We start from the raw sequence: 27,979 nt of genomic DNA on the forward strand, positions 1-27,979 counted from the left end.
AGCTACTTTGAAAATGATTTTGGTCTGTGGGGCCCCATTTTTGAATGCCAAATCATGCAAGACAATTATACCAAAAATTCCTCATGTGCTCGTGTGATTATAACTTATTTAAGCAGCTTTTAGAAGCATAACACATGGAACAGTCATTTGGAGGTAGTATGAAAACAAAAAAATAGTTTAAGCTCAGAAGAGAGTCACTCTTTGAACTCCTGTTAATCTTTCAAAATCATGACATAATTTTCATTGACAGCCCTCCAAGACCTAAAACGTTCACAAAGAATTTATGCATGCTGTGTTTGTCTTCCAAGGACTCAGATATTTAAATATTATCTTTAAATTCATAGCTTTCCTTACTTAAAGCTAATCTCTTGAATGATGGTTTTATGCTTAATGAAAATAAGGCAAAGTCTTTTCCTCAGCACCACTCCAAGCCTAGTTTCTACACTGATACCCTAGTCAAAAAGAGTGGGATCTCTCCTTTAATTATCGTGTCAAGCATATTTTCTAAACTTTCTGTTCCAAAATTTCCCCCAAGGGGAGCTGCCAACTGCTTCTGCTGACTTTTTGGATCTCTTTTCAATGCGGTGCCTGCATTTTACAAGCTGTTTTGTTTTTCCGGCTTTCCCTCACCATGGGGATTATTGTTGATTTAGTCTCTTTTAGTTATTTTGAAAATTATAATTGTATTTTATGAGTTACAGCTTTTGAACAACAGTAAGTGGTACACAACTTATCTTTATTAGCTGTTTTTTTGTTTTTTAAAGATTGGCACCTGAGCTAACAACTGTTGCCAATCTTCTTTTTTTTTTTTCCTTTCTTCTCCCCAAATCCCCCCAGTACATAGCTATATATTTTAGTTGTGGGTCCTTCTAGTTGCGGCATGTGGGACGCTGCCTCAGCATGGCCTGATGAGCAGTGCCATGTCGGCGCCCAGGATCCAAACCAGTGAAACCCTGGGCCGCTGAAGCGGAGCGCATGAACTGAACCACTTGGCCACTGGGTGGCACCTAGTTTTTTAAATAAATAAATGTAATTTATTTTATAGTTTTATAAAAGCACAGGAAAGAGCAGTGATTGCTTTTCTCCAAATTGTAGCTTATAAAGTACAAATACTTTAAATCTCTTATTATATAAAAGAACAAAAGTATTAAGCTCATGTAGATGAAATGCTCGACGGTTTCCTATTGCCTTGCAAACTTATATCTCCTTCAAGGCTCAAATCCGATGCCATTTCTTTCATGACACTGTCCCCATCCTCCTTACGCCTCCATAATAGGGACCTCTACAAGCCCCTGTCATAGAGCCTTGTAAATGTTTAACTTTAAGTCTCTCTCCTCAGTAAAACTATAAATACCTGCAAAACTGGAACCTTCTGTTAATTATCTTTGCCTCCTATCAACCTAGTTCAGCGCCTGACACATAACAGCTAATTGATAAATGTTTCGATGGCACTGCTTAGAATTCTTCCTAGGACGTGGGGATATTCTGTAGCCATTTCAAAGTATTTTTCTCTTTTCTCTTTAATTTAACACACATTTTTAAATGTATTTTTTAGTTTACTGTTATTTCTCATATAATTACTATTCACCCCAGTTACTGCTTAAACCAGATATGAGCTAGCAGATCCCCAGCTCATTTCTGACTAAGTATCTTTTCTTCCAAAGTGGAAAGCTTGAGAACCTGTTGGTGCAAGCAAGGGATGTAAATTTAAATTAGTAAAGTGAATTATGTGTAAGAAAGAATGAATCTAAAAGGGAGCAGAAGCTTTCAATTCTGGCCACTTGTTGCCATGATCTATGATATCAGCTTATCCAAACTTAAAAGATATCATAAATTTAGATTTTTACGTTAAATGTTGAAAACTCATGAAACTTCAGTAAATGTATGCAAGCCAAATTTGGACTGTTCACTGCCAATGTGTAACTTCTAGCCTATATGTTGTTTTTTTGAGATAAAGAGAGGTAGATAAATGATAGTGTCACAAAAATCAAGCTGGAATGGATGGCTAAGTCAAAGTATTAGTCATCTCTAATTCTTTTTTATAAGTTAAAAATAGGGCTTATTAAATGCAGCTTAAAAAATTAATCCAACTTCTTCATTGTCTAGAAGTAAAGAAAGTAATTTTGGAATGTGTTCTTATCAGGATAGAATTAGTCTCTTGAGTTCTTACTTTTTTTTATATAACTTTAAGACTAGTAGGCCTTAAAAATAATGTTATAAAATCTTTGGTGATTTTTCTCCAATGTAAGTAAAGTTAATAATAAAAAAGACAGTAACGGGGCTGCCCTGTGGCCGAGTGGTTAAGTTCTCGAGTTCCGCTGTGGCAGCCCTGGGTTTCGCTGGTTTGGATCCTGGGCACGGATATGGCACTGCTCATCGGGCCACACTGAGGCGGCATCCCACATGCCACAACTAGAAGGACCTGAAACTAGGGTATACAACTATGTACCAGGGGGATTTGGGGAGATAAAGCAGAAAAAAAAAAAAAGATTGGCAACAGTTGTTAGCTCAGGTGCCAATCTTTAAAAAGAAAAAAAAAAGTAACTCATAAGTGCAGAATTATGCACACATGCAGAAGGACAGCATCACTGGGTATGAAAGGGTTTCAGAGGTTGTGATGCAACACATGCATTTGAGAAGACGAGGACGACTTGGACAGCTGACGTGAAGAACCTTGAATTCTGTACAATGAGGATGTTATCCACAGTGAGGTTGAACCTGAATGTGAGGAAGGGATTTTCAGGATTTCACCAGCCAGCCAGTCTGACTCATCGATAGTCCATTCTGGGAAGGACTGAGGCATCATCCTGGAAAAGAGTCTGGGGAACCAGACCACGGAGAGCCCTGCATCCCGAGTCTCTGAAATTTCTTGTGCAGTGAGTGGAGGGTGACAGCAAGTTTTTGAGTGAGGACATAGGAGATGTGACATCATCAGACTTGCGCTTTCATCAAATTGATGTGACATTTATATATTTATCTGGAAGGGGACACAGTGGCATTGTAGGAAAGAGAAAAAGAGCAAGTTATTTCAATAAATCAGTCATGAGATAATAAAAGCCTGATTTAGGACTGGCAGGGTGAACAGATCTGTGTCGGTTAAAACCAAAGAGAAAATTCTGGGCAAGACTGACTTTACTGAGGTAGCTAAAACATGTATTTATCTTAAAATATATTAAAGCCGTAGTATGGAATAAATAAGTGGTGATATGTAAAAGAAGCTCAGAAAAGGGATAAATGTAAAGTCTTAAGATAAGTTTTCAAAAGAAGAGAGCCACACGGGAGATAAGTTTAGTTGAGGTTCATAGAGGAGTGTCTAGGAAGAAGATAAATCAGAGGAAATGAGTGAGGAGTCCAAGAGATAGGCTGGAAGCCAAGACAATGATGTCAAAGACAGACAGATTTCCACAATTAGAAGACATGGTGGGAGGCCTGCCCAGTGGTGTAGTGGTTAAGCTCGAGAGCTCCGCTTCAGTGGCCCAGGGGTTCACTGGTTCGGATCCTGGGCATGGACTTAGCACTGTTGATCAAGCCATGCTGTGATGGCATCCCACACAGAAGAACTAGAAGAACTTACAACTAGGATTTACAACTATGTACTGGGGCTTTGGGGAGAAAAAAAAAAAACCATTGTGTCAGTCTACCATCACTGTGTTGTCTTCATCAAGTCAGCACCAAGTTTTCAAGGAGACGGAAGTATGGCTGTGAACAGAGCAGGAGGGACCAGACATAGGAAAAATGACTCAGTTCTAAAGAACATTGGAGAGACAACAGCTTAAAAGATTTAAGAAGATACTTGTTGGTGAGGGATGTGGAAACAGACGTTCTCATACATTCCTGGTAGATATTTACCCTCAGACACACAGATATTGTGTGAAATAGCGTACACACAAGCATCTTTCTTCTTGAAAATCTATCTTGCAATCCTTCAACATCCTTCTTTTCTTCACTTCTGAATCCATGCATTTTTCGAAAACTTCCAATTTTCCGAATTTCTCAATTTTCAGGAGCACGAAGGCCTTCAGGGGAGAGCAGGATACGGGAAGCCATTATCTTGTGTGTCGTTTGTGAAGCATATGTTCCTAAGTCTTAAATGTCATGGTCAAAGTCCTAGTTTGCCCAGGCTCTCCTGGCGTATGGCTATTGTCGCAGTATAATTACTAAGAGCTCCTCTCATAGACATCCTGATTTGGATGATAAATTATATGATCACCCTGTTTATAAGGCAAGGACCACTTGTATTTTAGTATAGGAGAATAACTGCCTGGATGACCTTGCATTTCTCTCTAAGATAAAGAAGAGGGTCCCTCATGCCACAAACTCCCTCAGCATGGACTTGCCTTGGGTGGACTCGAGTTAGCCTTGTTTCCTCATAAACGAGACGGAATCCCTGAGAGCTCCAGCAAATGCACCTCCTCTAAGCTGCCACTTATCCAACTGGAACAGAGTGTGTGTGTGTTTGTGTGAGTGTGTGTGCACGCACATGCACACATGAGTGTGGGAGGAACCTACTAGATAATGGGTAAGAAGAAAGGTAGAAGTACAGAGAGAAATGCTCGTTATTACTGCATTTGCCTCCTCATTCTGTTTGCAATACAGAGAGAGGGGAAAGGAAAGCGAGAGAGACAGAGAAAGATTTAAGGCCACCCAGGACTCCAGGGCCCTCTCTCTTCCCCACTTGCCAGGCACACAATTCAGTGAGAGGCTCTGATAGGAAACCCGTTCTGGAAGAGGCAGCCTGTCTCACAGCTGCTGTTCAGAGCCTCTGTGATGTGGTAGTTTCCATAGAGACGAGTCTGTTTTCTAGCAAAGCTTCATAAGCAGGATGCACAAAACCCTAGCAACCGGTTGACGCCTTTATTTTTTTTTAACATGAGGATTCTCTGTACTTGAATTGAAAAGGCCCCTCCCTAGGCAAGCAGCTTTGTGGCGCACAGGAAAGGGCGGGTTAGTTTGCCCAGGCCCTGAGAGTTTGGAAACAAGATTTGAAGGCTGTTGGTGGACTAGGGTAGGGAGAGGGAGGAAGAGAGGAGAAAGAAAGAAAAGAAGACTGTGTCAAACGCTGTATAAAAGGTCAAGCAGGATGAATGCTGAGCGAAACCCCTAGTTTTGCGGATTACAGTGTGGTTGAGTCCAAGCTGAAGAATGAAGGCATGTAACAGAATTGTCACTGAGAAAGGAGGGGATGGAAATCATTAATTTATGCCAATCAAATGCTTGATCTTTTCACCTCCCATACTGTTCTGCTAAATCCAATAATTTTATCATGGCGTTTCCTATGGCATTAGATGGACACAGCTTAAAGAAAATAAAATTTGTTCCAGGAACGAATTCCCTCTTCTAACAAAGACACATGTTCATGGTAGCAAACCAAATAGAGGAGAGAGGTAAGACCAAGTATATTAAAGTGTCTGGGATCCTGTAATAATGATTTGCATGTCTCAGATTTCTTGTAGGTATTTTTAGATAAGTAGTTAGGAAAGCACAAAATCATCATCGAAACTTCAGCTGAATGCAGAATTCTACTAGGAAGGAAACATGATATTTTTTAAAAAAAGGAATTAGGGTAGGTCCCCCTAATCCCAGGTTTTGCTTTCCACAGTTTCAGTTACCTAAAGTCAACCGCAGTCCGAAAACATTAAATGAAAAATTCCAGAAAGAAATAATTCGTGTTTTGAATTATGCGCTGTTCTGAGTAGCACGATGAAATCTCATGCAATCCTGCTGCGTCCCGCCTGGGACGTGAATCATTCCTTTTTCCAGCGGATCCACGCTGTGGATGCTCCCCGCCTGTTGTCGCTTAGTAGCCATCTCGGGTGTCAGATCGACTTTCGGGTATCACAGTGCTTGTGCTCAAGCAACCCTTATTTTACTTAATACCCGCCCCCAAAGTGCAAGAGCAGCGATGCTGGCAATCCAGATATGCCAACGAGAAGTTGTTCGTCTCTTACTGTGCCTAATTTATAAGTTAAACTTTGTCATAGGTATGTCTGTATAGGAAAGACATAGGATGTATAGGGTTTGGTATTATCTGCAGTTTCAGGCATCCGCTGGAGGTCTTGGAAGGTATCCCCCAAGGATAAGGGGGGACACCTATATACTATGTGTTTGTACTAGAAGCAATCATAGAAAGATTTATTATTGTATTTTGTAAATAAAATAAAAATAGGGGGCAGCCTGGTTGCTTAGTGGTCAAGTTTGTGTGCTTTGCCTCAGTGCCCTGGGGTTTGTGGGTTTGGATCCTTGGTGCAGGCCTGCACAGGGCTCGTGCAGCCACGCTAAGACGGCATCCCACATACAAAATAGGGGAAGATTAGCACAGATGTTAGCTCAGCGACAATCTTTCTCAAGCAAAAAGAGGAGGAGGATTGGCAGCAGATGCTAGCTCAGGGCCAGTCTTCCTCACTAAAAAAAAAAAAAAAACAAAACAAAAACAAAACCACAAAGGAAATACTAAACTATGAGAACTTTACATAACACCAACATTGCTATCCTTTCCATCTTCAAACCTCCATTAGAGAAACCAAGTGAGAAAGGTCTTAGTGAACCTTAGATTGTTTGTTTCTTGCTTCCTCATATGAACGTTATAAATTTTATGATACCAATTTCCTTTTGATGTGGGCAACTACTATTAGTAGAACAGGTTTAGTCATTTGTACAATAAAATTTCATTGACCGTCTGTGTACTGGGCATTGTTTATGAAACAGAAAGCAAAAGCAGGGTCTTTCCCTCCTGGAACTCATAGTCTATCTCAGAAGGACAGTTAACGAATAAAAATATCAACCAAGTATTGGAGATTTCAAAAGAGCTATGAAAGTCGTAACAAGGTCATATTCCGAAGTAACTGGAGAAGCCTGCTTTAAAGAAGGTGATAAAGCGAAGTCTCTTGGGAGAGGTAGTATTAGAGCTGCAGTGATCACACCAGACCAGCCCCCTAAAAACTTGGGAAGAAAGCAAACACTATGAAGTCCTTGGAGGTGATGCTGGCGTGTTCAGAGAATTAATAGTAATAGAAAATAGTATATAAGTGCTTAATATATACAATACTTTCAGATGTTTTATCTTGTTTAATTAGTATAATGGCAGTGGGACGTAGTCAGCAATATGAATCCTATTTCACAGGTGATGAAACTGAGGAGCAGGGAGTGTAATTTGTAGAAGGTTGTACAACTGGGAGTGGCAGCTCTTGGCTGGAAACTCGTGTGTGTTTCTAGACTCCAAGCTCCCAGCCACTGCTTGTTATACTGCCTGTTGGGTCCATATTTTCAGCAATGGGACATTCTGCTAACCTTGAAACTCAAGTCCAAATTAACTGAAAATCTGCTCTTCTTCCACATTTTCTTTTTTACAGAAAGGCACCACTATCCACCCATTTTTCCAGAAGCGGGTATCATCCTCATCTTCTCTCTACTTTACTACCAAATTCGGTCAAAAGTCCTCTCAGATTTAATATCTGATGTCTAAATATATTTGAAGATCTTTTCCTGCAAATATCCTAGTAGAATGTGCCTTCATTTTTCACTTGAATTGCTGCGCTAACACCCTCGTTGATCTTGCTCAATTTCCCCATGCCATCTCCTGATTTCCAAGCCATTTTCTACATTGTCATCAAAGTGAGCATTCTAAAGCTATGATCATATTGCTCCTCCTCTTAACAGTACTTTAGTTTTTCCTCATTGCACTTAAGATGCAATTCAAAATCCTTAACATGGTTTCAAACCAGGATGCTCACACGTCCTGTTGTTCCCGGGGCAATTCCAGTTCACGCCGTTGGTTTCAGTGTAATTCTTGATAGCCTCCCTTTTCTCTCAAGGATCCTGGTACTTTAACGTCTAGTTCATGGTTACTATTCCAGTCTCATCTCTGCCCTCTTCCCCCAGCCCATACACTCACACTCCATACTGTATTCTTACACAATTGCTTATGGTTCTTCCACTCTTTCAAGCTTTCTTCCTCTTCCAGCTTCTAGCATCTGCTGGACCTTCTGCTTATAGCTTTCTACCTATCACCCACCCTCTCCAAATTTACCAGCTAATTCCTACTCATAGTTTGGGTCTCAACTTAGACATTACTTCTAATTCAGCCTCTTGACTTTTCCACCAAAAAACTGAGCTAGATGTCCTTCCTACATGCTCCTAAGGCATCTCTCTCTGTATCATTACATATACTCACCTTGGTCTTTTTGTCTGTTTCGTTATTGGGACCACTCACAGTTTTCTGAGTTCTTGCAGGCAAAGAAAGTAGCCCTCTTTCTTTACTAGTGCCTGGCCATATTCAGCACATAATAAATTCCATATTAATAGAATTTATTAGTTCTATACAGGAGCTCTGTATCCCTACCTCTGAGGATAATGCCCTACACAGAATAGATTCTCAACATGTATTTGTTCAGTGACTGATTTAATAAATAAATGAATGAGTCAATGTTTGATTGACACTTTTAATAATGAGTGGAATTAATTTCTGTATTTTTCTTATAAGATGATATTTACCAATAGGATTCAGATGCGTGGAGATAGGAGGGTAGTTCATTTCCTTCAATGTAAACCCTGGAAGTAAAAAAAGAGTAAATAAATGTTTAATGAACAGATGAATAGGTTAACCTTTCTTAAGTATTGAGTATTTTAATTGATTAAGGAAACTTGGTTACGGAAATTAAAGGGACATCTTAAAAATACAATTATAAGTGAAATAACAACATTTATAGCTAAGAACCATATAATGAGAATGTCTTTCATTACATGTCTCTGGAAAACTTAACTAAGCAGAAAGGTATAAAAATGGTCACAGATTTTTCTCTTTCAAATTTCTGAGCAGAAAGAACGAGAGAGGGGTTCCAACTTGGCCTTTATGTTTCGACTGCCTTTTGCAGCTGGAAGAGTGTTTAGCATCAGCATGTTGGACACGCTTCTCTATCAGGTTTGCTGTATTTCTTTTGTTCTCTCTAAAATATTTATTTTATATTTCATTTAGATTTTATTAAATCCATAATGCATCTAATATTTCTCTGGAGCTGGAAGTAATTCAATATTTTATTTCATGTATTTATGACATAAATGGGCCTATGAAACATTTTGTAAGGAAAACATTTTTCAGCATCATCTGTGAAATGGTTTTAAGGCAGTCTTTGGCACCAGTGTCCTACAATGCTTATTGTGACATTTTAAGGCATTTCTCATATTCTCTAAGCATATTACTAGAATGAAAAAAGTTAAGGAAAAATTGTTAGGTTAAAAAAAAGGCAACCTTCTTCATAATACTTTTTTTTGGAAATAAGATGCCAAGTTGATATCAATTAACTGATAAGCCAAGGACATTTTAAGCATCTACTAATTACTGCCTACTTTAGAAAAATATAAAAAAGATTTTACAACAACTAAGAACTATTTAGTTTATTCCTGAATGCCAAAGTTAACTTTGTCATTTTATCATAACTAAGAAGTTCATGGAGATGTTATTTTACACAAATATATCTTAATCTTTTTTTTAAAACTCTGCCAGAAATCGAACAGCAGTAACATTTCATATTCCCTGATTCAAGTAATCAGACACTTTCTAAATATTTCTATTAAGAGAAAAAAAATATACGCATAGGGCTTTAAATTATTTGAAAACTTTAATCTCAAATTAAGCATTCAAGCATTTCTTTGTGCCTATTCTCCTTTTGATGACAACTTTTATGTACCCGCTTCTATAATGCGTGACTGAATAAACTAATCCAACTTTAGTGAAAGCTTTTCTACTGGCCTTTGGGCTGATTATGCCCTGGAGTATGCCTCTAGCAATGTCACGAACCATCTGCTTATGCCAGATGAGTGCAGGAACAAACACAGCGAAAGAGAGTAAACATCCCTGTTTGCCCTCAAGTTTCCAGACACATTATTTGGGCACTCCAGGAGGCAAGGCTTTCCTCCCAAACACATACTTCTAATCTCTTAAAGAGAAGCTTGGAGGAGGGTTTGTTTAAGGAGCAATGTAGAAGCTGAAGAATTTGTATCAGTGGCAGTCAAATGCTCGATGTCATTACATACCAGTGCTTTTCAGACTTGGTAGCCACAGTATCTTTTCTTTAAATCTCATGAGCAAGTCTAACATATAAGCTAAATAGAAGAAAAACTGTTAGGTGGAAGGGGAAAGCCGTAGGTATTTCTTTCTCATCATTTTTGCCTCATATTTTCTGTTATAAATAGAGATATAACAAGTGTATTTTCTCAAGCTCCTGAAGAAGGAGTGAACTAGAACAATAATTTTCAAAATAGTAACAGCCTATTTAGCTTCTCTTGACATCAAATGAGATATTTTAATCGTCCATTTTTTGGATAGGCAAAGAGTGCTCATTTATGTGTTAAAAAAGATATTAGAAATTAAATATTTAATTCCTAAAGTTATACAATAAGCATTCTTGTATTCTTAAAATATACCCAATACCATCTAATTGTTTTTGTTAATGATTTAAACTTATCTCCTTAAGGATAAATGTTTATATTATGTATATAGAACTATTTTATATTATGTATAAGAACTATTGTTAATGACTACAAATCTGTGGGTATCTACTATTAATATAATTCTATCCTAGACAGCATTTCATTTGTTTCCCCAAAGAAAACTGTGATACAGTCAGTACTGTCAATCACAATATGTAGATGAGCCACAAGGGCTCAGAAAGATAAGCTATTCAGTGGTTAGTGTGAATCCTCATCTGCAGGCCACCCGTGCCTCATTAGATTACTCCCAACCCTAGCTCTCGGGTAAATAATCCCACACTTGTATAATGTTGGCTTTTCTTATGGTCCTTTTTTTTTCTTTAACTTACTGGTTGGTAATTTTCTTTTGTTACATCTTCTCAATGGTCCCTTTTTTCCTTCCCACTCGAAACATAGATTGCTCTTATATTTTTAATAAGTTTTATTAGTTCTCTTCTTTGTACAGCTGGAAAACCAACTATTAAAAAATAACTATTATATCAAATAAAATTAAAAACATACTAAGTGAAACTGAATAAGACTCTTCTGTGATTGAATGGCATGAGATCGAATGCACAGATTTTGTGATCTCAAGCAGGGCCTGTTCACATCTTTTTGACTCCTTCCTACCTCTTGTTTGTGCCCTGATGAAATTATGGGACAAATGGCTTCTGGACAAGGAATGCGTGAGAGGTGAATGCAGCAAACAAATTAGCTGTGTTACCACATCTGGGTCTAAAATAATTTAAAATAGTCATTTGCCAATTCTTCAGTTTACTTTTTCTACCATGAATACTTTCTATTTTTTGTTTGGAAAATAATAGTTTTCAGTGCCTGAGAATCTATTTAAAAATTCTTCTTCTCTAGCATGCACTGAGGTACACATGAAGTTGAGCTATGCTCTCTAACGGTGCATGTCGCAACTCCTCCTGGTGGCCCCCGATGTGTTCATGTCCTAACTACTAAGAGACTAATATACTTGCAAAACTAGAATGCCATTTCTTTGCCCTGAAAAAAGGGAATGGACATGTTTCCTTGTGTTCTCCTTTAGATGAAGGGTTTACTTTTCTGAAACTAGCTGTTGGTAAAATAAAATAGTAATCAACAAAGTAGTCTGGTAGATGTATTTAAAAGGTATTATAATATTTTAAAAGTCTTTGCTATGCAAAATAACTAGATTATTTACATTTTTCACTTTTTAACACTTGAAGATCAAACTCAAGGCAGTCATTTCATACGTTTATTAAGTAATTGTTACATGTCATGGTGAAATTTGCTTGTATGGATTGAAAGGGTTTTTTTTCAGAGTTTAGAATAAATTGAAGAAATTGGAAGTATCATTAAGTTAATACTCTAACTATTGAGTGTTGTTCTATTGAGTAGTGTTCTAGCAACATATCAAAATATATCTGATATGTTAGCACATAAAATAGTCTGATAATGATATTTAATGTTAAACTATTAATTCATTAATATTTAGATTTACTTAAATATTAGAAATGTATTCTAATAGCATGGAGCTTAATCGTAAAAAGATCTCGTTGAAATATTTCATTGCAAATTTTTGTTCTTTCAAGGTTTTTGATATTCTTTATTCTATTTCAGCCCATACTTTGTTATTAAAAAATCCAAAAATGTTTTATCATGTCCAACAGCATGCATAAAATTTAAGCATGTCAGGGTATTCTAGAGAATAATCGTTTCCCCTGTTTCCTTATGGACAACTTAACTGCACATGCGTACTGACAAGATAGATTTTTATTTCCTTTTTTATGGAGGCTTAACAATGTGTTATGAGAAGGAAGCTTTAGAAATGGTAAGGCGTCCATAGTCAGCTGTTCTATACATTTTTATGTCCGTAATAAATACATATTTTGTTTATATTGCAGTCATTTGTGAAGGATTATATGATTTCTATCACCAGACTCCTGTTGGGATTGGACACCACACCAGGATCGGGGTTTCTTTGTTCTGTAAGTCAATAATCTCTGGAGCAGAAGATTGTTCTGGTAGATTCTGAAACCCATCCATAATAGACTTTGGCTAACTCTTCTATGCCATGCTTTTCCTAATATGTGCTCAAAGAAGAGCATTGTAGTTTTTTTAATCCCTAAAAAAATTTTCATTATTTTAAATTAATAATCATGACCAAATAGCCATTCTCCACAAAATTCAGAACAGGTATTTTTTTCTAGCTGGCAATTTGAGACTGACGGTTTTTGACCCAGGGTGCCATACTATCAAGGAAAAGAGTGATCAGGCACTTTTAACCCTTTTGTTTAATACATGAGTATACTATGTGCAAGTGGATTTAATGAAGTAACTTGCTAACAATTCAGATTTATGATTAGCAAAGAGAGACTAGTACTTATGCCTCCTGTCTGTGAGCCCTGTGCTCATTCTGCTACAGCTCTTTCTCAGTACGAGTGTTATTAGAACTTTGGATGGACAATTCTTTTTCATACTGGATTGTTGTTTGCACTTTAAGATTTTTATCATCAGCATACTCTGTCCACTAAATCTCAGTAGCAGCCCCTAGTTGTCTTAGCATTTAAAAGTCTCCACATTTTCCAGCATCTCCCAGTCAATTACTGGTGACTATTACCTACTGATATGGAGCTAATACAATCTCTTGTTGCCACAAATTGAGTGGTTGGTTTCTTACGTTTGGGGGAACCCAAGGATAAGGCTGAGGTGGAATGTAATAAATAAGTTTAATGGATGAGCACCTGTGAAATGTCACTTGGAGACTTCAAAGTATCAATCAATCCTACCTTTAAGATGTGTAAATAACCACTGGGTTTTTATTTCTTAAAGATTTAATATATAAATAATTCATCGTATTACAGATGACAATCACTGAGGATGACTTATGGATAAGAACTTACGCCAGACTTTATCAGAAGTTGTGTTCTTCTACTGGAGATGTTCCCATTGGGATCTACAGGACTGAATCTCAGAAACTTACTGCATCTGAGGTTTGGAAATACCAAAATATTCCAGTTTTATTGTTTAGTCTGATTAAGTACAGCCATTCCTAAACTTGGAAATTGATTTCTGAAAAATGTCATAGAAAGTAAAAAAACAATGCTGAGCACAGTGTCAGTTCTCAGATGCAAAAAACTTAATTATTTGTTTTAGTAAACTATGTCAGAATTTCACAAAATGCTCTTAGCAAAGGGGCTATTGCAGAATTTGTGGGTTTTGGACTCTGAATACGTTTTGTAGATCTAGGGTCTTTCATTTCTACAAGATTGTCAGGAAGCAAATTAATTCTAAGTAAACTTCTGACACGTAAGAAAAGTTCTTGGCTAAGATGTCCAGCTTTTTAATATTCTCTCCAACTCCATATATTACCATTTGGAAGAAAGCAAAACAAGGATAAGTTAGTAAGTGCTGAAATTCACATTTCTCAAACTTTAGCATGAAGACTACTCTGAAGCCAAGAAAATACTCCAGTAGCCATGCCAGACCTTCCCAGAGGAAAGCTCAGTAATTTTAAAAGCAAACTAGAGTCTATTAATATGGAACAGATTTCTGATGGCTGCCTGCAGCTGCAGACATATCCACATTTTGATCTGGTCACATTGTGTGGTTCTAAATAGTTTATATTTCCTTAGTAAAACATCACATTTTAAATTCGACTCTTTTATGAAATAAAAATTTTGGATAAATGCACTCTCCTATCAACATCTATAAAATTATTTAATATAAATTATGGCTTACATTCTTGAATTATTTTTCTTCTTCAAATACTTCAAATTTATTTGAAGTTTGGTTAGCCATTTCTTTTTTTTTTTTGATCTTATACAAAATTACCTCAACTATGAGGCTTAGATCAGTTATATGCATTTCTTTAGTCCATGTTATCATCAAGCCAGTTTGTGGTAAAATCAATGATTCCATGTATAGAAAATAAGAAATTTATAGGAAGCATAAGAGTAACGGAGTAGATTTTGGGGTTTTTTTTGGTTAGAATTTATAGTTTGACAGTTAAATAAGTGATATTGAGTTGGTTTCACCGTAGCGTCAGGAATGCTAAAAGGAACTTTATTGCTATCTCTTCTACCGAATCTGAGTTCATCATTGGCTGTGGTCCCTGTGTTTCACACCACAAAGAGCAAGACCAAATCAGAGAAAATCAGGAATGATTGACAGGAGAAAGATACCAGATAGTTAAATATGTATGATAGTTTGTCTAGATATGACTAACATTTTAGGAATACTGGATTCAAAAAATTATTTGATTAAAAGTTAGAAGAGACAAGTGCTTTCATAACTAACAACCATTTCATATTTGAACTTGGTAAGTATGAAGAAGGTTTCCATACATCAGAGTTTTATCATGTTCTTATATGTAGGCTTCATGAATTTGAAAATTGTAAATTCCGCCTTTGGTCTAGCCCATATCCATGTCAGTCATTTCATACTATGAAAGGACTTCATTGTATGCTGTTTACAGTGTAGGTAGGGAAAGGATAATTAAATATTTGTATTGCCATCAAGGAGCATTTAACATTACATTTTGGTCAATTCTTCCCATCACAAATAAAGGTCACCTCAGTAAAATGTTTGTAAATCCCCAGACATCTAGTTCATTTGAAAAACACACATTCTTAAGAAGATCAAGTGAAATTGGGCTAAATAAAGGTGATACCTCCTGTTTTCTTGCATTGACTTCAATTCATCTTTTGGCACAAATATTTTCATTTAAGTTTTGCATTCCACCTATTGTAGAGAAAAAGAAGGCAATTAAAATAATTAAAGATAAAAATAGGACCATCAAGAATTTTTACAACAAAGTATATTAATATAGGCAGAGAAATTAATGTTACTCTATGTCTAAAATGAACTGACCCCTACAGTTGAGTTGGAATTCTGCTTTTATTTTCCTGGCAAATAAAGCAAAAATACAACTGTTGAGGTATGTAATAACTGTAGTCGGATAGATAAAAGATACAAGTTCATCTCGAGAAAGAGTTGTTTTTCCTGCTCACTATTAAAAGAATGAGTATATTGTGAGTTTCCTTATAAGAAATTTTAAGGTAATGTGATGAACAGTATCTACCTTCAATCATAGTTTTGCAAGATGCAAAAGTACCATTAAAGTAAATATCCCTTAAGTCAATCTTCTTTTTAATAAAAAATAGGGAGACGTTAATTAAATATTAACTCAGTAAAGACATTGGCTTTTGTGTGAAGAGGAGCACATTCTTATTTTCCCAATCATATAAAAACACAGAATAAGAGTTTAGTGAATCTAATAAAATGAAAGAATGGTTCCTCCATTCCACTGTCTCATTCAAATCTCAGATGGTTCAAGAAAATTCAAGTGTTAGAATTCAAATAATTAATCATTGCCCCAAATGCCAATATTCTCTTACTTTGATTAAAGAAAGACACCAGATTTCAGAAGGTAGAAACTTGATCCAATAATTAGAATTGAAGAGTCTGACATATTCCTGCTTGGAGAGCTGTCAGATCCCCATTCTCCCTGACAGTTTGCACAGCTGTGCTGCTGTCCCTCACCCCACACTGGCAAAGACTGAAGACTGATTCTACGGAGAGGCTACCCAGGTGGTCTGTGGACTGGGGGGCACTGGGCGGCACTGAGGGCAGTAGTACCACACTGAATTCGGAGAGCTAAGTGAAAGGGTACAGTCTGTATACTTTAGATTTCAGTAGCAGATTGAAAAGTCTTCCCTAGGAGATCTGAGCAAGCCAGGTAGAAAGACCTAAAAATACAGACATAGGAGATTCTCCAGTTCATTCATTCATCCAGCCGGATGACCAGGAAACTCACGAGAAGAATCTCACCCAGAGCTTTCAATCAATTTATTAGCCCTCTACTCTTATATATGGGAAGACAATTAAAAATTCCCTATTTCAGGAAATAACATGAAATAGAGAAACCAAAATAAACAAAGAAGAGAAAAGAAAATTTCAAAACATAAAATAAAAACTTCCACTCCTAAGTATTTACCCAAGAGAAATAAAAGTATATCTACACAAAGACGTGCACATGAATGTTCTTAGCAGTATTATTCATAATAGCCAAAAATTGGAAACAATCCAAATGTTCACCAACTAGTGAACAGATGATGAAATGTGGCATATCCATACCATAGAATAGTAGTTAGCAGTAAAAAGAGACAAGCTACTCATATGTGCTGCACCTTGGCGGAATCCAAAAACATCATGTTAAAGGAAAGAGGAAGACTCAAGAGACCACATGTTGTGTGATTCCAAGTATATGAAATGTCATAAAAGAGGACTATACAGACAGAAAGTAGATTAGTGATTGCCTAAGGAATGGGGAGCAACAGTTAATGAACATGATGGCACTTACTGGATTGATGGAAATATTCTAAAACTGACTTATGGTGATTGTTATAGAACTTGATAGATTTACTAAAGTATCCCTGAATTTTACACTAGATGAGAGTGAATTATATGATATGTAAAATATGTTAGTAAAGTTATATATTGAAAAGCTATAATTAATATTATTAAAATGATATTACAAGGATGAAGGGTGACCAGGAAGCTATAGTTCTAAAAGAACATTCAGAAAAAAAAAAGAATTCTTGGGAAATGAAATATACTAGCAGAAATGAAAATGTCTGTACCATGAAGTTGAGGAAATCATTGAGAAATTAGAGCAAAAGTTCGAACATGGAAATAGTAAAGATAAGATAAAATTAGAGAACAAATCCAGGAGGTCTAAGATATGAATTATAAGACATCCATGAAGAGAAAATGCAGCAAAATTGAAGAAATATCAGTGCAGTAATTTAGGAATAATCTCAGAACAGAAGTGTATTAGTTTCCAAACCTGAAGGGTCACCAGGTGCCCCCCGCAAGACATTAAAGTAGACTCATACAGCATCATAAAATTTCAGAATACTGAAGGAGAGGAGAAGATGGAGACCAAGGGATGGTCACTATTTGGAGGGTCACCAGACATTTTATGGGAACCAGGCAACAAGTATGAGGCCAAGGAAATTTCCAGAATGGTGAGGAAAGGACCACCAGGCATAAGGGCAACATGGAGCAGATCAGAAGGCTTCAAAGAGATTTCTTCAGGAAGATGACATCTGTAGAACCTGATGCATCTTAATGTTGCAGAAATATCTTATACAATTGCCAAAGAGTTTATGGTGAATTCTTAAGTACATGTCTAACTAAACAATTAATAAAATAAGACAATTATTAACTCTAAGAGTACAAGACCACAACCAACAACAAAACATTTGTGCAGGAAATGAATAGAAACTATGTTTCCTATATTGCCCATCTGTAAATTGTACTTAGTCATAATATGCCCTGAATTTTGATCTAACCAAAATTACACTTGAACTATTTTGAAATAATGGGAGACGGCAAGGGTAGTTGAATAGGTGGAAAAGATTAATTCCTCTTCTTCCAGAGGGAGAAGTCAATAGATAAATGCAGAAACTGAAAAAATTTAAAAATAACAATCAAGTGTGTTTCATAGAAACAGAGAGATAAAGAGCAGTATATTCAGTTTACAGAGGTAAAAGTTGATGGTTCCTATGAGGGGGAAACAAGAAATTATGGTGGAAGGTGCTATTTTTTAAAATAAACCGTAGTATTTTCTGACTACTTAAACTATATATTTATAGCTAATAAAAACAATAACCAATACATATATAGCCATAAAGTAGTCATATTAGACCCATTTATTGATCATTTCTTTGGTTTATACTTTCCAGTGTTAAATTCTATCCTATTTTATGAAGAATTTTTAATTAAATGCCAACATTTAAGAATATAAAAACTCTTGCTTCCTTCTTATTTCATGGAGTCAAAAAAATAAAACATTTTAAAGGCAGATGCACATTCTCGTGCCACATCATTTTCTAGTCTGTCTTCAATATCTTCTCGTCTTCTATGTATGTAGAGAAAAAAAAAAGTTATTATAAGTTATATCACCGCTTTGGCTGTGGGTGTGGGGGAAGAACTGAATACTTTAGCAGACATCTTTGAAAAGACAAATGATGATAAAGAATATTCATAATTAAAATTATAAAATTTATAAAAGACCTGGCAAACAATCTCAGGGTTTTGGGTAGACTATATATCAGTGGAAGGAGGATTTATACAAACACATAGAAAAGTGGAGGTGCATATGGGGACGAGAAAAACAGTCCATGGAAAGTAGGGTACAGCTGGTCTGCCCCTTTTTTACCTAGTCCTGTATCACTTTGCCAGAAGAACTTCTACCACCTTCTATATGGGTCTATTTAAGGGTATTTTGGTAAACATCAGAATCTCCTGGTTCAAAAAACAAATACAGGATAGACAAGGACTCTTGCTCCTTTTGGGGGCAAAGAAGAACAATATTTCTGTCCACTATCCTTTATCCACAATTCTGAAACCCAAAAAGCTTACTAAACTCATTTGGTGACAAAAGCTCACTTGAATTGTTATGAGATTATTTATAACATTTATTATTCTACTTAAAGTGAATATTTATACTTTTCATTGCTGAAATACTGATTTTTTATTATAAAATGCTATCCAAGACCCACTAGGGGTATCACTTACCATACAGTATATGATATAGCACTATTCTTCCAAAATCTGAAAAATTCTGAATTAATAAACATATTTGTTCCTATGGTTCTTTGGTAAGAAACTGTGGAACCATATTTGCCTCCAGTTTTCCAGTGTACTGAAAATCACATTTGCCCGCAGTGTACTATAACCAGTGAAATTTTACTAGAAATTAGAAAGAGATCATTTTAAGATGTATTAAAGTACCAACATCTTTAAAAACCACATAATAAATTTGTGGAATATGTTACTCTAATTGTTGGTCACCTTCATACGGTCCATAAGCCCTGTAGCTTTAAAAAATATGCATAATGGAATAATTATTGACTGTCCCATCTACCAATCAGTAACTCTTTACTATTAAATTGGAACATAATATTTTAAGTCTATTATTAAAATAAAAGTATACCTTTCACAAAATCACATTAACAATATTATTTTGGTAAGAATTAAGATAGAATAGTTTTGAAATTCTAGCCGCCCATTCTCTGCTGTTGTTGACTCAAACAACATTTATTCCATTAGGTCGTGTGTTAAGAATCCTGAGATAAACAGTTTCAAGAAACCTATAATGAAATGTTTATGATGCAATTTTCATATTTATAATAGTTAGAATGGTAGATAATGAGTTACACTTGAGTTATATTACGCCAAAGAATATAATTGAAAATTTCACTTCTATGTATTGAAAAACGGATAAAATATTCTTCCTTAGAACTGAAGAATAAGATAGCGTGATTTTTATAACTTCTAAAATTTAGGGGTTATATGGTGACTGAACAGATCAATTTTTATACTCTATAACCCATGCGAAAGCTCACAATATTTCTATAACTTACTTAAATGTATACTTAGTAGGAAACTAATCTTACTATAATTTTCTAAATTTTAAAATATAGCACAGGTGTTAATATCAATACTGATTATTGAATGTCAATAATTATGTGAAATATTCTCTCATGAATACAGTAGTCTCATAAGCTTCTATCAATTGTTTTATTTCCTTATACTGGTGCCATTTTTTCTTTCTATCAAATCTTAGAAAGACAATTTTAGCAGAAACAAAGGGGCCAGCCACATGGCTGAGTGGTTAAGTTTGTATGCTCTGTTTCAGTGGCGTAGAGTTTCACTGGTTTGGATCCTGGTCACAGACCTAGCACGACTCATCAAGGCCTGCTGAGGTGGAGTCCCACATAGCAGACCCAGAAAGACCTGTAACTAGAATATACAACTATGTACTGGGGGGCTTTGGGGAGAAGAAGAAGAAAAAGAGAGAGAGAGAGAGAAGATTGGCAACAGATGTTAGCTCAGGTGCCAATCTTTAAAAAAACAAAAAACAAAAAAACCCAAAAACAATCTAATGAACAACATTCTGGTAAACTTTAAAGATGATAGCTTATTCTTTACCTAATTTTATTCCAAAGCCCTATGATAAATAAACACATAGTTCAGTTTTAAGTGTTCTGTGGGTAGCTGTCCTGTTTTGTCTTTGTTGTTGATTGTTTCATGTATGTATTGTTTACTCATTGTCTAAACCACATTTTGTGTGTTTCTTTTTTCCTCCCTTTGTGTCAGTCTCGAGAAATAGCATCACAAGTAAGTACTTTGCTTGTCTCCCTTTCCTCAAATGGTTTCATATAGGAATTCAGAGCTGTTAAAGGCAGAGAATATTAAAGATTGAATTCAATATTTCAGATTTTAACACACAAGAAATTAAGGTAAAATGCTTTTAGATGTTCTATTTTTAAGTTAGAGTATTCATATTTTCCTAACAGAATTGCAAATTAATGTTACCTGTTTGTCTTCAAATTGTGTTTAGATATTAATGCAATCGTATGTTTGACTGTATGGGGTCATTTCCAACTAGTCAGTTACCCTCTGTGGATGGTCTGTCCTTGAGCAATCAGCTGGAACTGAAAGGGAGCAAAGGTCACGTGATGGAAAACATCCTTTTAGTGTACTTCCTTGTCGGCTGGTCCCTCTAGAAAGAGTTACGGAAACAATAAGACCTGTGATCGATTTCTTTAGTACGCTCTTTAATGTTGAACGTATTCTTTAATACCTTTAACTTAGTGTCTTAAAGAGGCCATTATTTGAACATTTAATAATATTAACCTGTGATAATAAATGATTTACTACAATATATCTAAAATTCTTAATAACATATGTATGTATACATATGCTTCTTATATTCCCAAAACCTTGATGTTATCTTCATGTGACTTGCATTTTTAATTTTACTTCCCATTTTCTTCATAAAAACTACTTTAAATAATCGTCATTATAGTCTTAGTACTTAACACAACCTCCTAAGCATTAATATAATTTCTGAAACCGTTACAAATATAAAAACATATTCAACTTTAAAAACTGTTTTGAATGTCAAAGCCACAGCAGAAGGCAGACCTCGAAGTATAACCTTGTATGTCAAAGTTATACACTAAGAGTACAAGTCTATTTTTGAGCTTGTTTAATTTTGGAGAAAAGTCCTATATTATCATAATATCCACATTTTTGACACATGATTGCCGTTGTTTCTTCTACATCATAGATTTGGATCCATATAGTGAATGCAAATTCTCTTTATTAAATTATTTTGAACATCTTAAATTATTTATTTAGGTTTTATAACCTTTAATTCTATTGTATTTTTAAATATTCTTATTTTGTTTTCCTGTATATTGAATCTTTCGGAATTTACTAAATGTTTGTCAAGGAAGCTTCACTTTGGGCTGTATGAATATGGTTTTAGAGCAGAGCGTTCCAACCTTTTTCACATCTTGGTACACATAGAAAATGTTAATGTTAGCTTGGCATGAAGCTGGTCAGAAGATGCAGCTACCATGGCAGCCTGCAGGTTGAGCAAATTAAAATTTTCACTCATTGCAGAACATATCTCTGGCACATACCGGGTTTAGGGAGCTCATCTTAGAGTTCTTATATTTGCTGTATTAGATGTATATTTTCTGTTTCAGATGCAGGAAAGCAAAGGTTTGACTCATTTCTGAATCTTGGTAGCCAAGTTGTAAGTTGACTCTGATAAATTTTTTTCCGCTAATTGCTTTCTTTCTCATAACTATTATTCTAGCTCTCAAAATCCTCCAGTCAATTCCCTGTATAAGTAAAGTGTTTTCCCTCCCATTTGCTGGCAAATTTGAGTCTTCTCATATAGGCATCCTTCTTACAGTCCTTTTTATGAAAAGAAGAGCTCTAATTGTACTTTGGATATTAATGTATTTATCCTTATAATTCCACTTATTTCTTCTACAATTTCTTTACTGTCCAGCTCTAGGCTTTTTTGGTATGTTTGTTTTTCCCCTCTCCCTCAACTCTCTCCTTTTACCTTCAAATATGTACAGATTTCCCCAATTCTCAAGGATTTTCCCCCTGTTATTCTAGCTTTTTCTTATTTTACTGTTCCGTTAAACACAGAAAAGTTCAGACACACTGTCCATTCTATGCCTCTCCATGTCTCCAACAGTTTCTCCCCACTGCTTTGTTAATCCTCTCCTTGCATCACTAAAAATCTCTTTCAGCCCAAATCATTGGAATTTGAATTAGTTTTAATTCGTTTAAACATCCTATAAACTTTCCCAGGGTTCATTATCTCCTACATCTTAAGATTCCCTTATTCTTGCTTTTCATATTACAAATTATTCCTGTTTTATCTGTTTTCACTGGTTTGTTTCTTAAACTATTTTTTTCTCCTTCTGCTGCTCAATTTCAGCCTGTAACAGCTCGTTTTAGATGCTGCTACTGTGCTTTTCCATCTGAAGGCTTGTTTCTAATCCCTTGTTCCTGGGATTAGCTCTGAAACTCAAGAGTCCAAGGAGATACAGCAGTCCGCCTTTGTCTCCTTTCTTAGCACTGGGTTTCATCTTCAGTTTCCAGAAAGTACTCCGTTATCCACCTGAGGGTACGCTAAGTTCCATTGCAATTAGTCTCTCCCAGAGCCTTAATCTTGATTCCTGCACAACGCTAAGCACTTTATTATTTTATTTAATTCTCACAACAAGCCAATATGGCAGATACTATTACTCCCATTTTTAAGTGAACAGAGACTTAGTTAACTTGACCAGGATAAAAAACTCAGAAGATAGCAGACCTGGTTTTAGAATTTATCACTATGTGACACCAGACCCTCGTTGTTTAATTGCTAGCTTTCACTGCAGCAACTGCTACCACTTTCTGGCCACTTCTCTCTTTCCACCATCTGCTTTGAGGTCCCCAAATGCTTTGTTTGAGAATCAACATGGGAATTGACACTGAAAAATAATCAGGTGTTTACTAAAGCTGTGTTTATAGTCTTTTGCTACACTCATTGCTCAGAGCACTCATTGTCTCTTGTGGTTCAGTGGTTACCTCTATGTTGATGGATAACAAATTCCTATTTCCTTCCCTCACTCTTCTAATTCCTAAACATGAAGAATAAATTCATTATCTTCCAGAGCCTCTCCATTTTATCATCTGCTGGAATTATAAATATTTATTGAGCACCACTGGGGACCAAATGCACTCATCTAAGTTTGGAATGCATCATTAAACATGAGAAAGATTTCTCAGAAACTGACATCAAAGTTTTATGCCTATTCTTGGATTTAATTACCTCTTAGATTTGATATTTCCAAATGTTCTTCCCTTTAATGTCTTGCATGGTGCAGATAGATAAATGATCATTTTCCTTACTTTACTCACAGGATGAAAAATCTATAATGGATGCTTGTTGCCTGCTACATCAAGTCAAATTTCTTGTTGCTATATTTTAAGATACTGTATATTCTAGTCGTTATTTATTGATACTCCTTCAGTCTTGTTCATGGTACAAATCATTTATCCAATTATTTTACCTGGCCAAATGAGCACTGAACTTGAACCAAATGCTCTGGGTTTAAATGTTGGCTTTTCCTTTTACTAGCTGCGTATGAACATGAGCTATTCTCAACACGCAGCAGAAGAAAGGTTAAGAAAGGAGTATATATTATCACTTCACAAGTTAGAAAAAGTAAGAAAAGTGTAAATGAATTTTCAGAATAAGTGGCAAATAATTCTGTGGCAAAGAACATAGAGTAACGTAGATGTTATTGCATCATTTTTCACTGGTGCATCATTTTTGAGTGATCTGCCCCAGAAATGTTTGTGTCAAAACATTTAAATTTATAAGTAAGGTAATAGTAAATATTCTTGTTATTTCAATAAATACCTTGCAATATTAGTCAAACACATAATTTCACTAACCTCAGCGCCTTCTAAATCATAGACACACACACTCCATAAGTCTGAGTTCCTTTGTAATTTTCTTTCATAAAACTTTTACTCGAATCTTTTTCTTACTTTATTTCATAATTCTTATTTGTAATATTTTCTAGCTCTGATGATTCTTATCTTGTTCCTTTCCAACCCCAGGAAAGCATTTCTTATTTTCATTATTTACTTTCCTTAACTTAATAAGAGTCTTACTGGCATGCATATTAGCAAGAAGCTATTTAAATGCATCCAATTTATTTGATTTAATTTAACTGCATTGTCATGGCATTCTGTCCACTATCTTCAGCTGTGTGGAAATCTTTCTTTCATTTCACACTCCTACAGGAAGTAAGTTAAAAGCCTTTATTCACAATTCCTTGTTGAATGAATGGCTGCTAGAGTCTATGAATTCAGAACCAGATGGAAAGTTATCAGGTTGATCTATGCCACCCAGCTCTTCATGAGGGAGTGGTGATCTGTAAGCAATGGTTTACTTGGACCCATAAAATTGTTTTATGCAGATTCTTTAGATAAGAATATGAATATTCATATCTACCAAATCTTATATCATTGTATCTATTCTTTAATTAAGGCATTACATATATCATAGAAATTTTCTTTCAACAAGCTCATTTATCCACCACTGGTATATGATTTAGGGCAGCGGTTCTCAAATGCTGGAAAAGAGAGGGGGGTTCTGTGTGCATGTGTGTGTTTAAAATGTTTTGGGCATGGTGAAATTGGTGCTGTACTCATGTTAGAATCACTATAACAGTTTTTCAGAACTTTCTGTGCTTAAGTCCTTTCTTCTGGACTGGAATGTGCTGGAGGGGATAGAATGATAGCCCCCTGACCTACCCTACAGTATGTAGGGTCTACATACACGCACACATAGACACATGGTCGAAACCATTGCTTTAGGCTCTATATTCCTGTAATTCTGGAAAATCATGTGAAGATTGTACTGTGAAGATGACAGAGCTGGCAATCAAACTGATTCTAATTATACAAAGCATTTCAGTGCCTTTATTGGTATGTTAAACCTGTCCGCTTATACCATACTCTTCTATTTGTTGATTTTCTTTGTTTTAGTCAATTTTGGAGTTTAAAGCTATTCAGCTGTATAAAAATATACTCTACACACGTATATAAGCATATATAACTCATAAAACCTTAAATATATATATACTTAAAAAGGATGTTTTATGTAGAAAGCAAATATACTCTTACATTTGGTTATTTCTAAACATAAACCATTTGTTTAAGGAAAAGCACTTTTTAGTTTATAAACCAAAAGTTGATGATGAAATCAGTCTTGATTTGGGCTGCACTTTGATTCTGACCTATGGGACAGGCATCAACATGGGACATTACAGTCAATATTAAATAACTATTAGAAGAGAGAAGACATGTCTTGAGACCTACAAAAAAAGTAGTTACCAAATGTACAGTAATAATAATTCTGATGCTGATAATATTATCTCCCCACCTTTAAAAGAACTTATGCATCATTTTGAAGAGAAAAGAGATGCTATACCTTCAGAGAACATAAAAACATTCCCCTACTGCACAGTGAAAGAAAGTAGAGATGTCCAACTCCATAAGAAAAATAATGAAAAAAATAGTGTTAGTGGCATTGGTAGAGCCATATGCTATAGAAACATGACATAAAAGCAATTTTGTTAAACGCTTAAATATATTTCTGAACACCACACCTCAAAAGTGTTATGAATACTTTAAGAAATATTAACCCTTAACTATTGCAAATTGCTCTTTAGAAAATTCACTTCTCAGGATCACCAGTAACCTCGATACCACACACTTGTATGAATGGAAGATGCAGAATATATTAAAAAAAACCTCCCATCATAAGCAATGCTATGGTCCGAAGTAAACTAATGCCCTCTTGTTACTTTTCCTCCTCCGTGTCTCTAGTACAATAAATATTATTTGTGACATGGATATTAGAAAGGGAAAAAAAGCTATAGTAAGAACTATTTGATAAAATTCATCACCCATTCCATTCCATGAAAATTACTCCTTCCTTGGCTTCCATGACAATCAAGTTTCTATATATTCTCATATTCTTAATTTCCTATTTCTTTTCTACTTTATACTCTGCAACTGAAGGTATTGAGATGTAAAACTTGAAATAAGGGGATTATCTCTATACCACATCCATCTTTTCATTGTTGTATCCCACATACTTTGGACAGGGCCTTGCACACGTGTTCAATATATATTTACTGAAACTCAGTCACTGGTATCCTTCTCCAAAAAGCGTTACCCTTTCAAATCTGCTCAAACTTATATAATTGTGTTTCCAATAATTTTATTGAGATTTGAATGGTTTATAACTATGTAGTTTTGGATGTATTTTCTTATTTATCATTTTCTGGCTAGATTTCATTGTGCTCACCATTAGTAGTCTAATCTTTGTCCGTCACCATACATATGTGCCCCTTTACCCCTTTTGCCCACCTCCAGCCCCCTTCCCTGATGGAAACTACTAATCTATTCTCTTTATCCATGTATTTGTTTATCTTCCACGTATGAGTGAAATCATGCAGGATTTGTCTTTCTCTGTCTGGCTTATTTTGCTAACATCAAACCCTAAAGGATCATCCGTGTTACTGCATATGGGATGATTTTGTCTTTTTCTATGGCTGAGTGGTATTCCATTGTATCTATCTATCTATCTATCTATATCACTATATATGTATACACCACATCTTCTTTATTCATTCATCCGTAGAAGGGCTCTTGGATTGCTTCCACATCTTGGCTATTGTGAATAATGCTGCAGTGAACATAGGGGTGCATAAATTTCTTTGGATCGTTAATTTCAAGTTCTTGGATAAATAGCCAGTAGTGGGATAGCTGAATCATATGCTATTTCTATTTTTAACATTTTGAGAAATCTCCATCTGTGTTTTCCATGGTGGCTGCACCAGTCTGCATTCCCACCAGCAGTGCATGAGGGCTCCCTTTTCCCCACATTCTCTCCAACGTTTGTTGTTTTTTGTCTTGGTAATTATAGCCATTCTCACAGGTGTAAGGTGATATCTCACTGTAGTTTTGATTTGCATTTCCCTGATGATTTGTGATGTTGAACATCTTTTCATGTGCCTGTTGGCTATATGTATATCTTCTTTGGAAAAACGTCTGTTCAAATCCTCTGCCCATATTTTGATTGCATTGTTTGTGTTTTTGTTGAGTTATATGAGTTCTTTATATATTTTGGAGATTAACCGCTTGTTGCATATATGATTTGCAAATATTTTCTCCCAGTTGGTGGGTTGTCTTTTCATTTTGTTCATTGTTTCCTTTGCCTTGCGGAAAGTTTTTAGTCTGATGTAGTCGCATTTGTTATTTTTTTTTCTTCTGTTTCCCTTGCCTGAGTTGACATAGTATTCGAAAAAAATGCTGCTAAGACCAATGTCAAAGAGTGTACTGCCTATATTTTGTTCAGGGGTTTCATTGTTTCAGGTCTTAGATTCAAGTCTTTAATCCATTTTTGGTTAATTTTTGTGTGTCGTGCAAGATAATGGTCTACTTTCATTCTTTTGCATGTGACTGTCCAGTTTTCCCAATGCCATTTGTTGAAGAGACTTTCTCCATTTCCTTTCTCCATTGTATGTTCTTGGTTCCATTGTCAAAATTAGCTGTCCATAGATATGTGGGTTCGTTT

General features: G+C 35.6%; 1 protein-coding gene across 10 annotated transcripts in view; it reads left to right on the top strand.

Moving 5' to 3' along the window:
• KCNT2 (potassium sodium-activated channel subfamily T member 2) overlaps nt 1–27,979 on the top strand; it is a 347,942-nt gene that overhangs the window by 280,423 nt on the left and 39,540 nt on the right. For 5 of the 10 annotated variants that reach the window (XR_011499411.1, XM_044762850.2, XM_070501553.1 and 2 more), the window contains 4 exons: nt 8,816–8,917; nt 12,354–12,437; nt 13,314–13,442; nt 20,620–20,640. Coding sequence is in view for 7 of the 10 variants with exons in the window: in XM_044762850.2 (XP_044618785.1) it covers nt 8,816–8,917; nt 12,354–12,437; nt 13,314–13,442; nt 20,620–20,640 (336 nt within the window). In the remaining 3 variants the exon portion in view is untranslated. The remainder of the gene's footprint in view (nt 1–8,815; nt 8,918–12,353; nt 12,438–13,313; nt 13,443–20,619; nt 20,641–27,979) is intronic. The other 5 variants (XR_011499412.1, XR_011499413.1, XM_014843754.3 and 2 more) reach the window with 1 other exon arrangement.

The sequence above is a fragment of the Equus asinus genome, chromosome 30 (assembly GCF_041296235.1).
Source record: "Equus asinus isolate D_3611 breed Donkey chromosome 30, EquAss-T2T_v2, whole genome shotgun sequence".
In the NCBI taxonomy this organism is placed as follows: domain Eukaryota; kingdom Metazoa; phylum Chordata; class Mammalia; order Perissodactyla; family Equidae; genus Equus; species Equus asinus.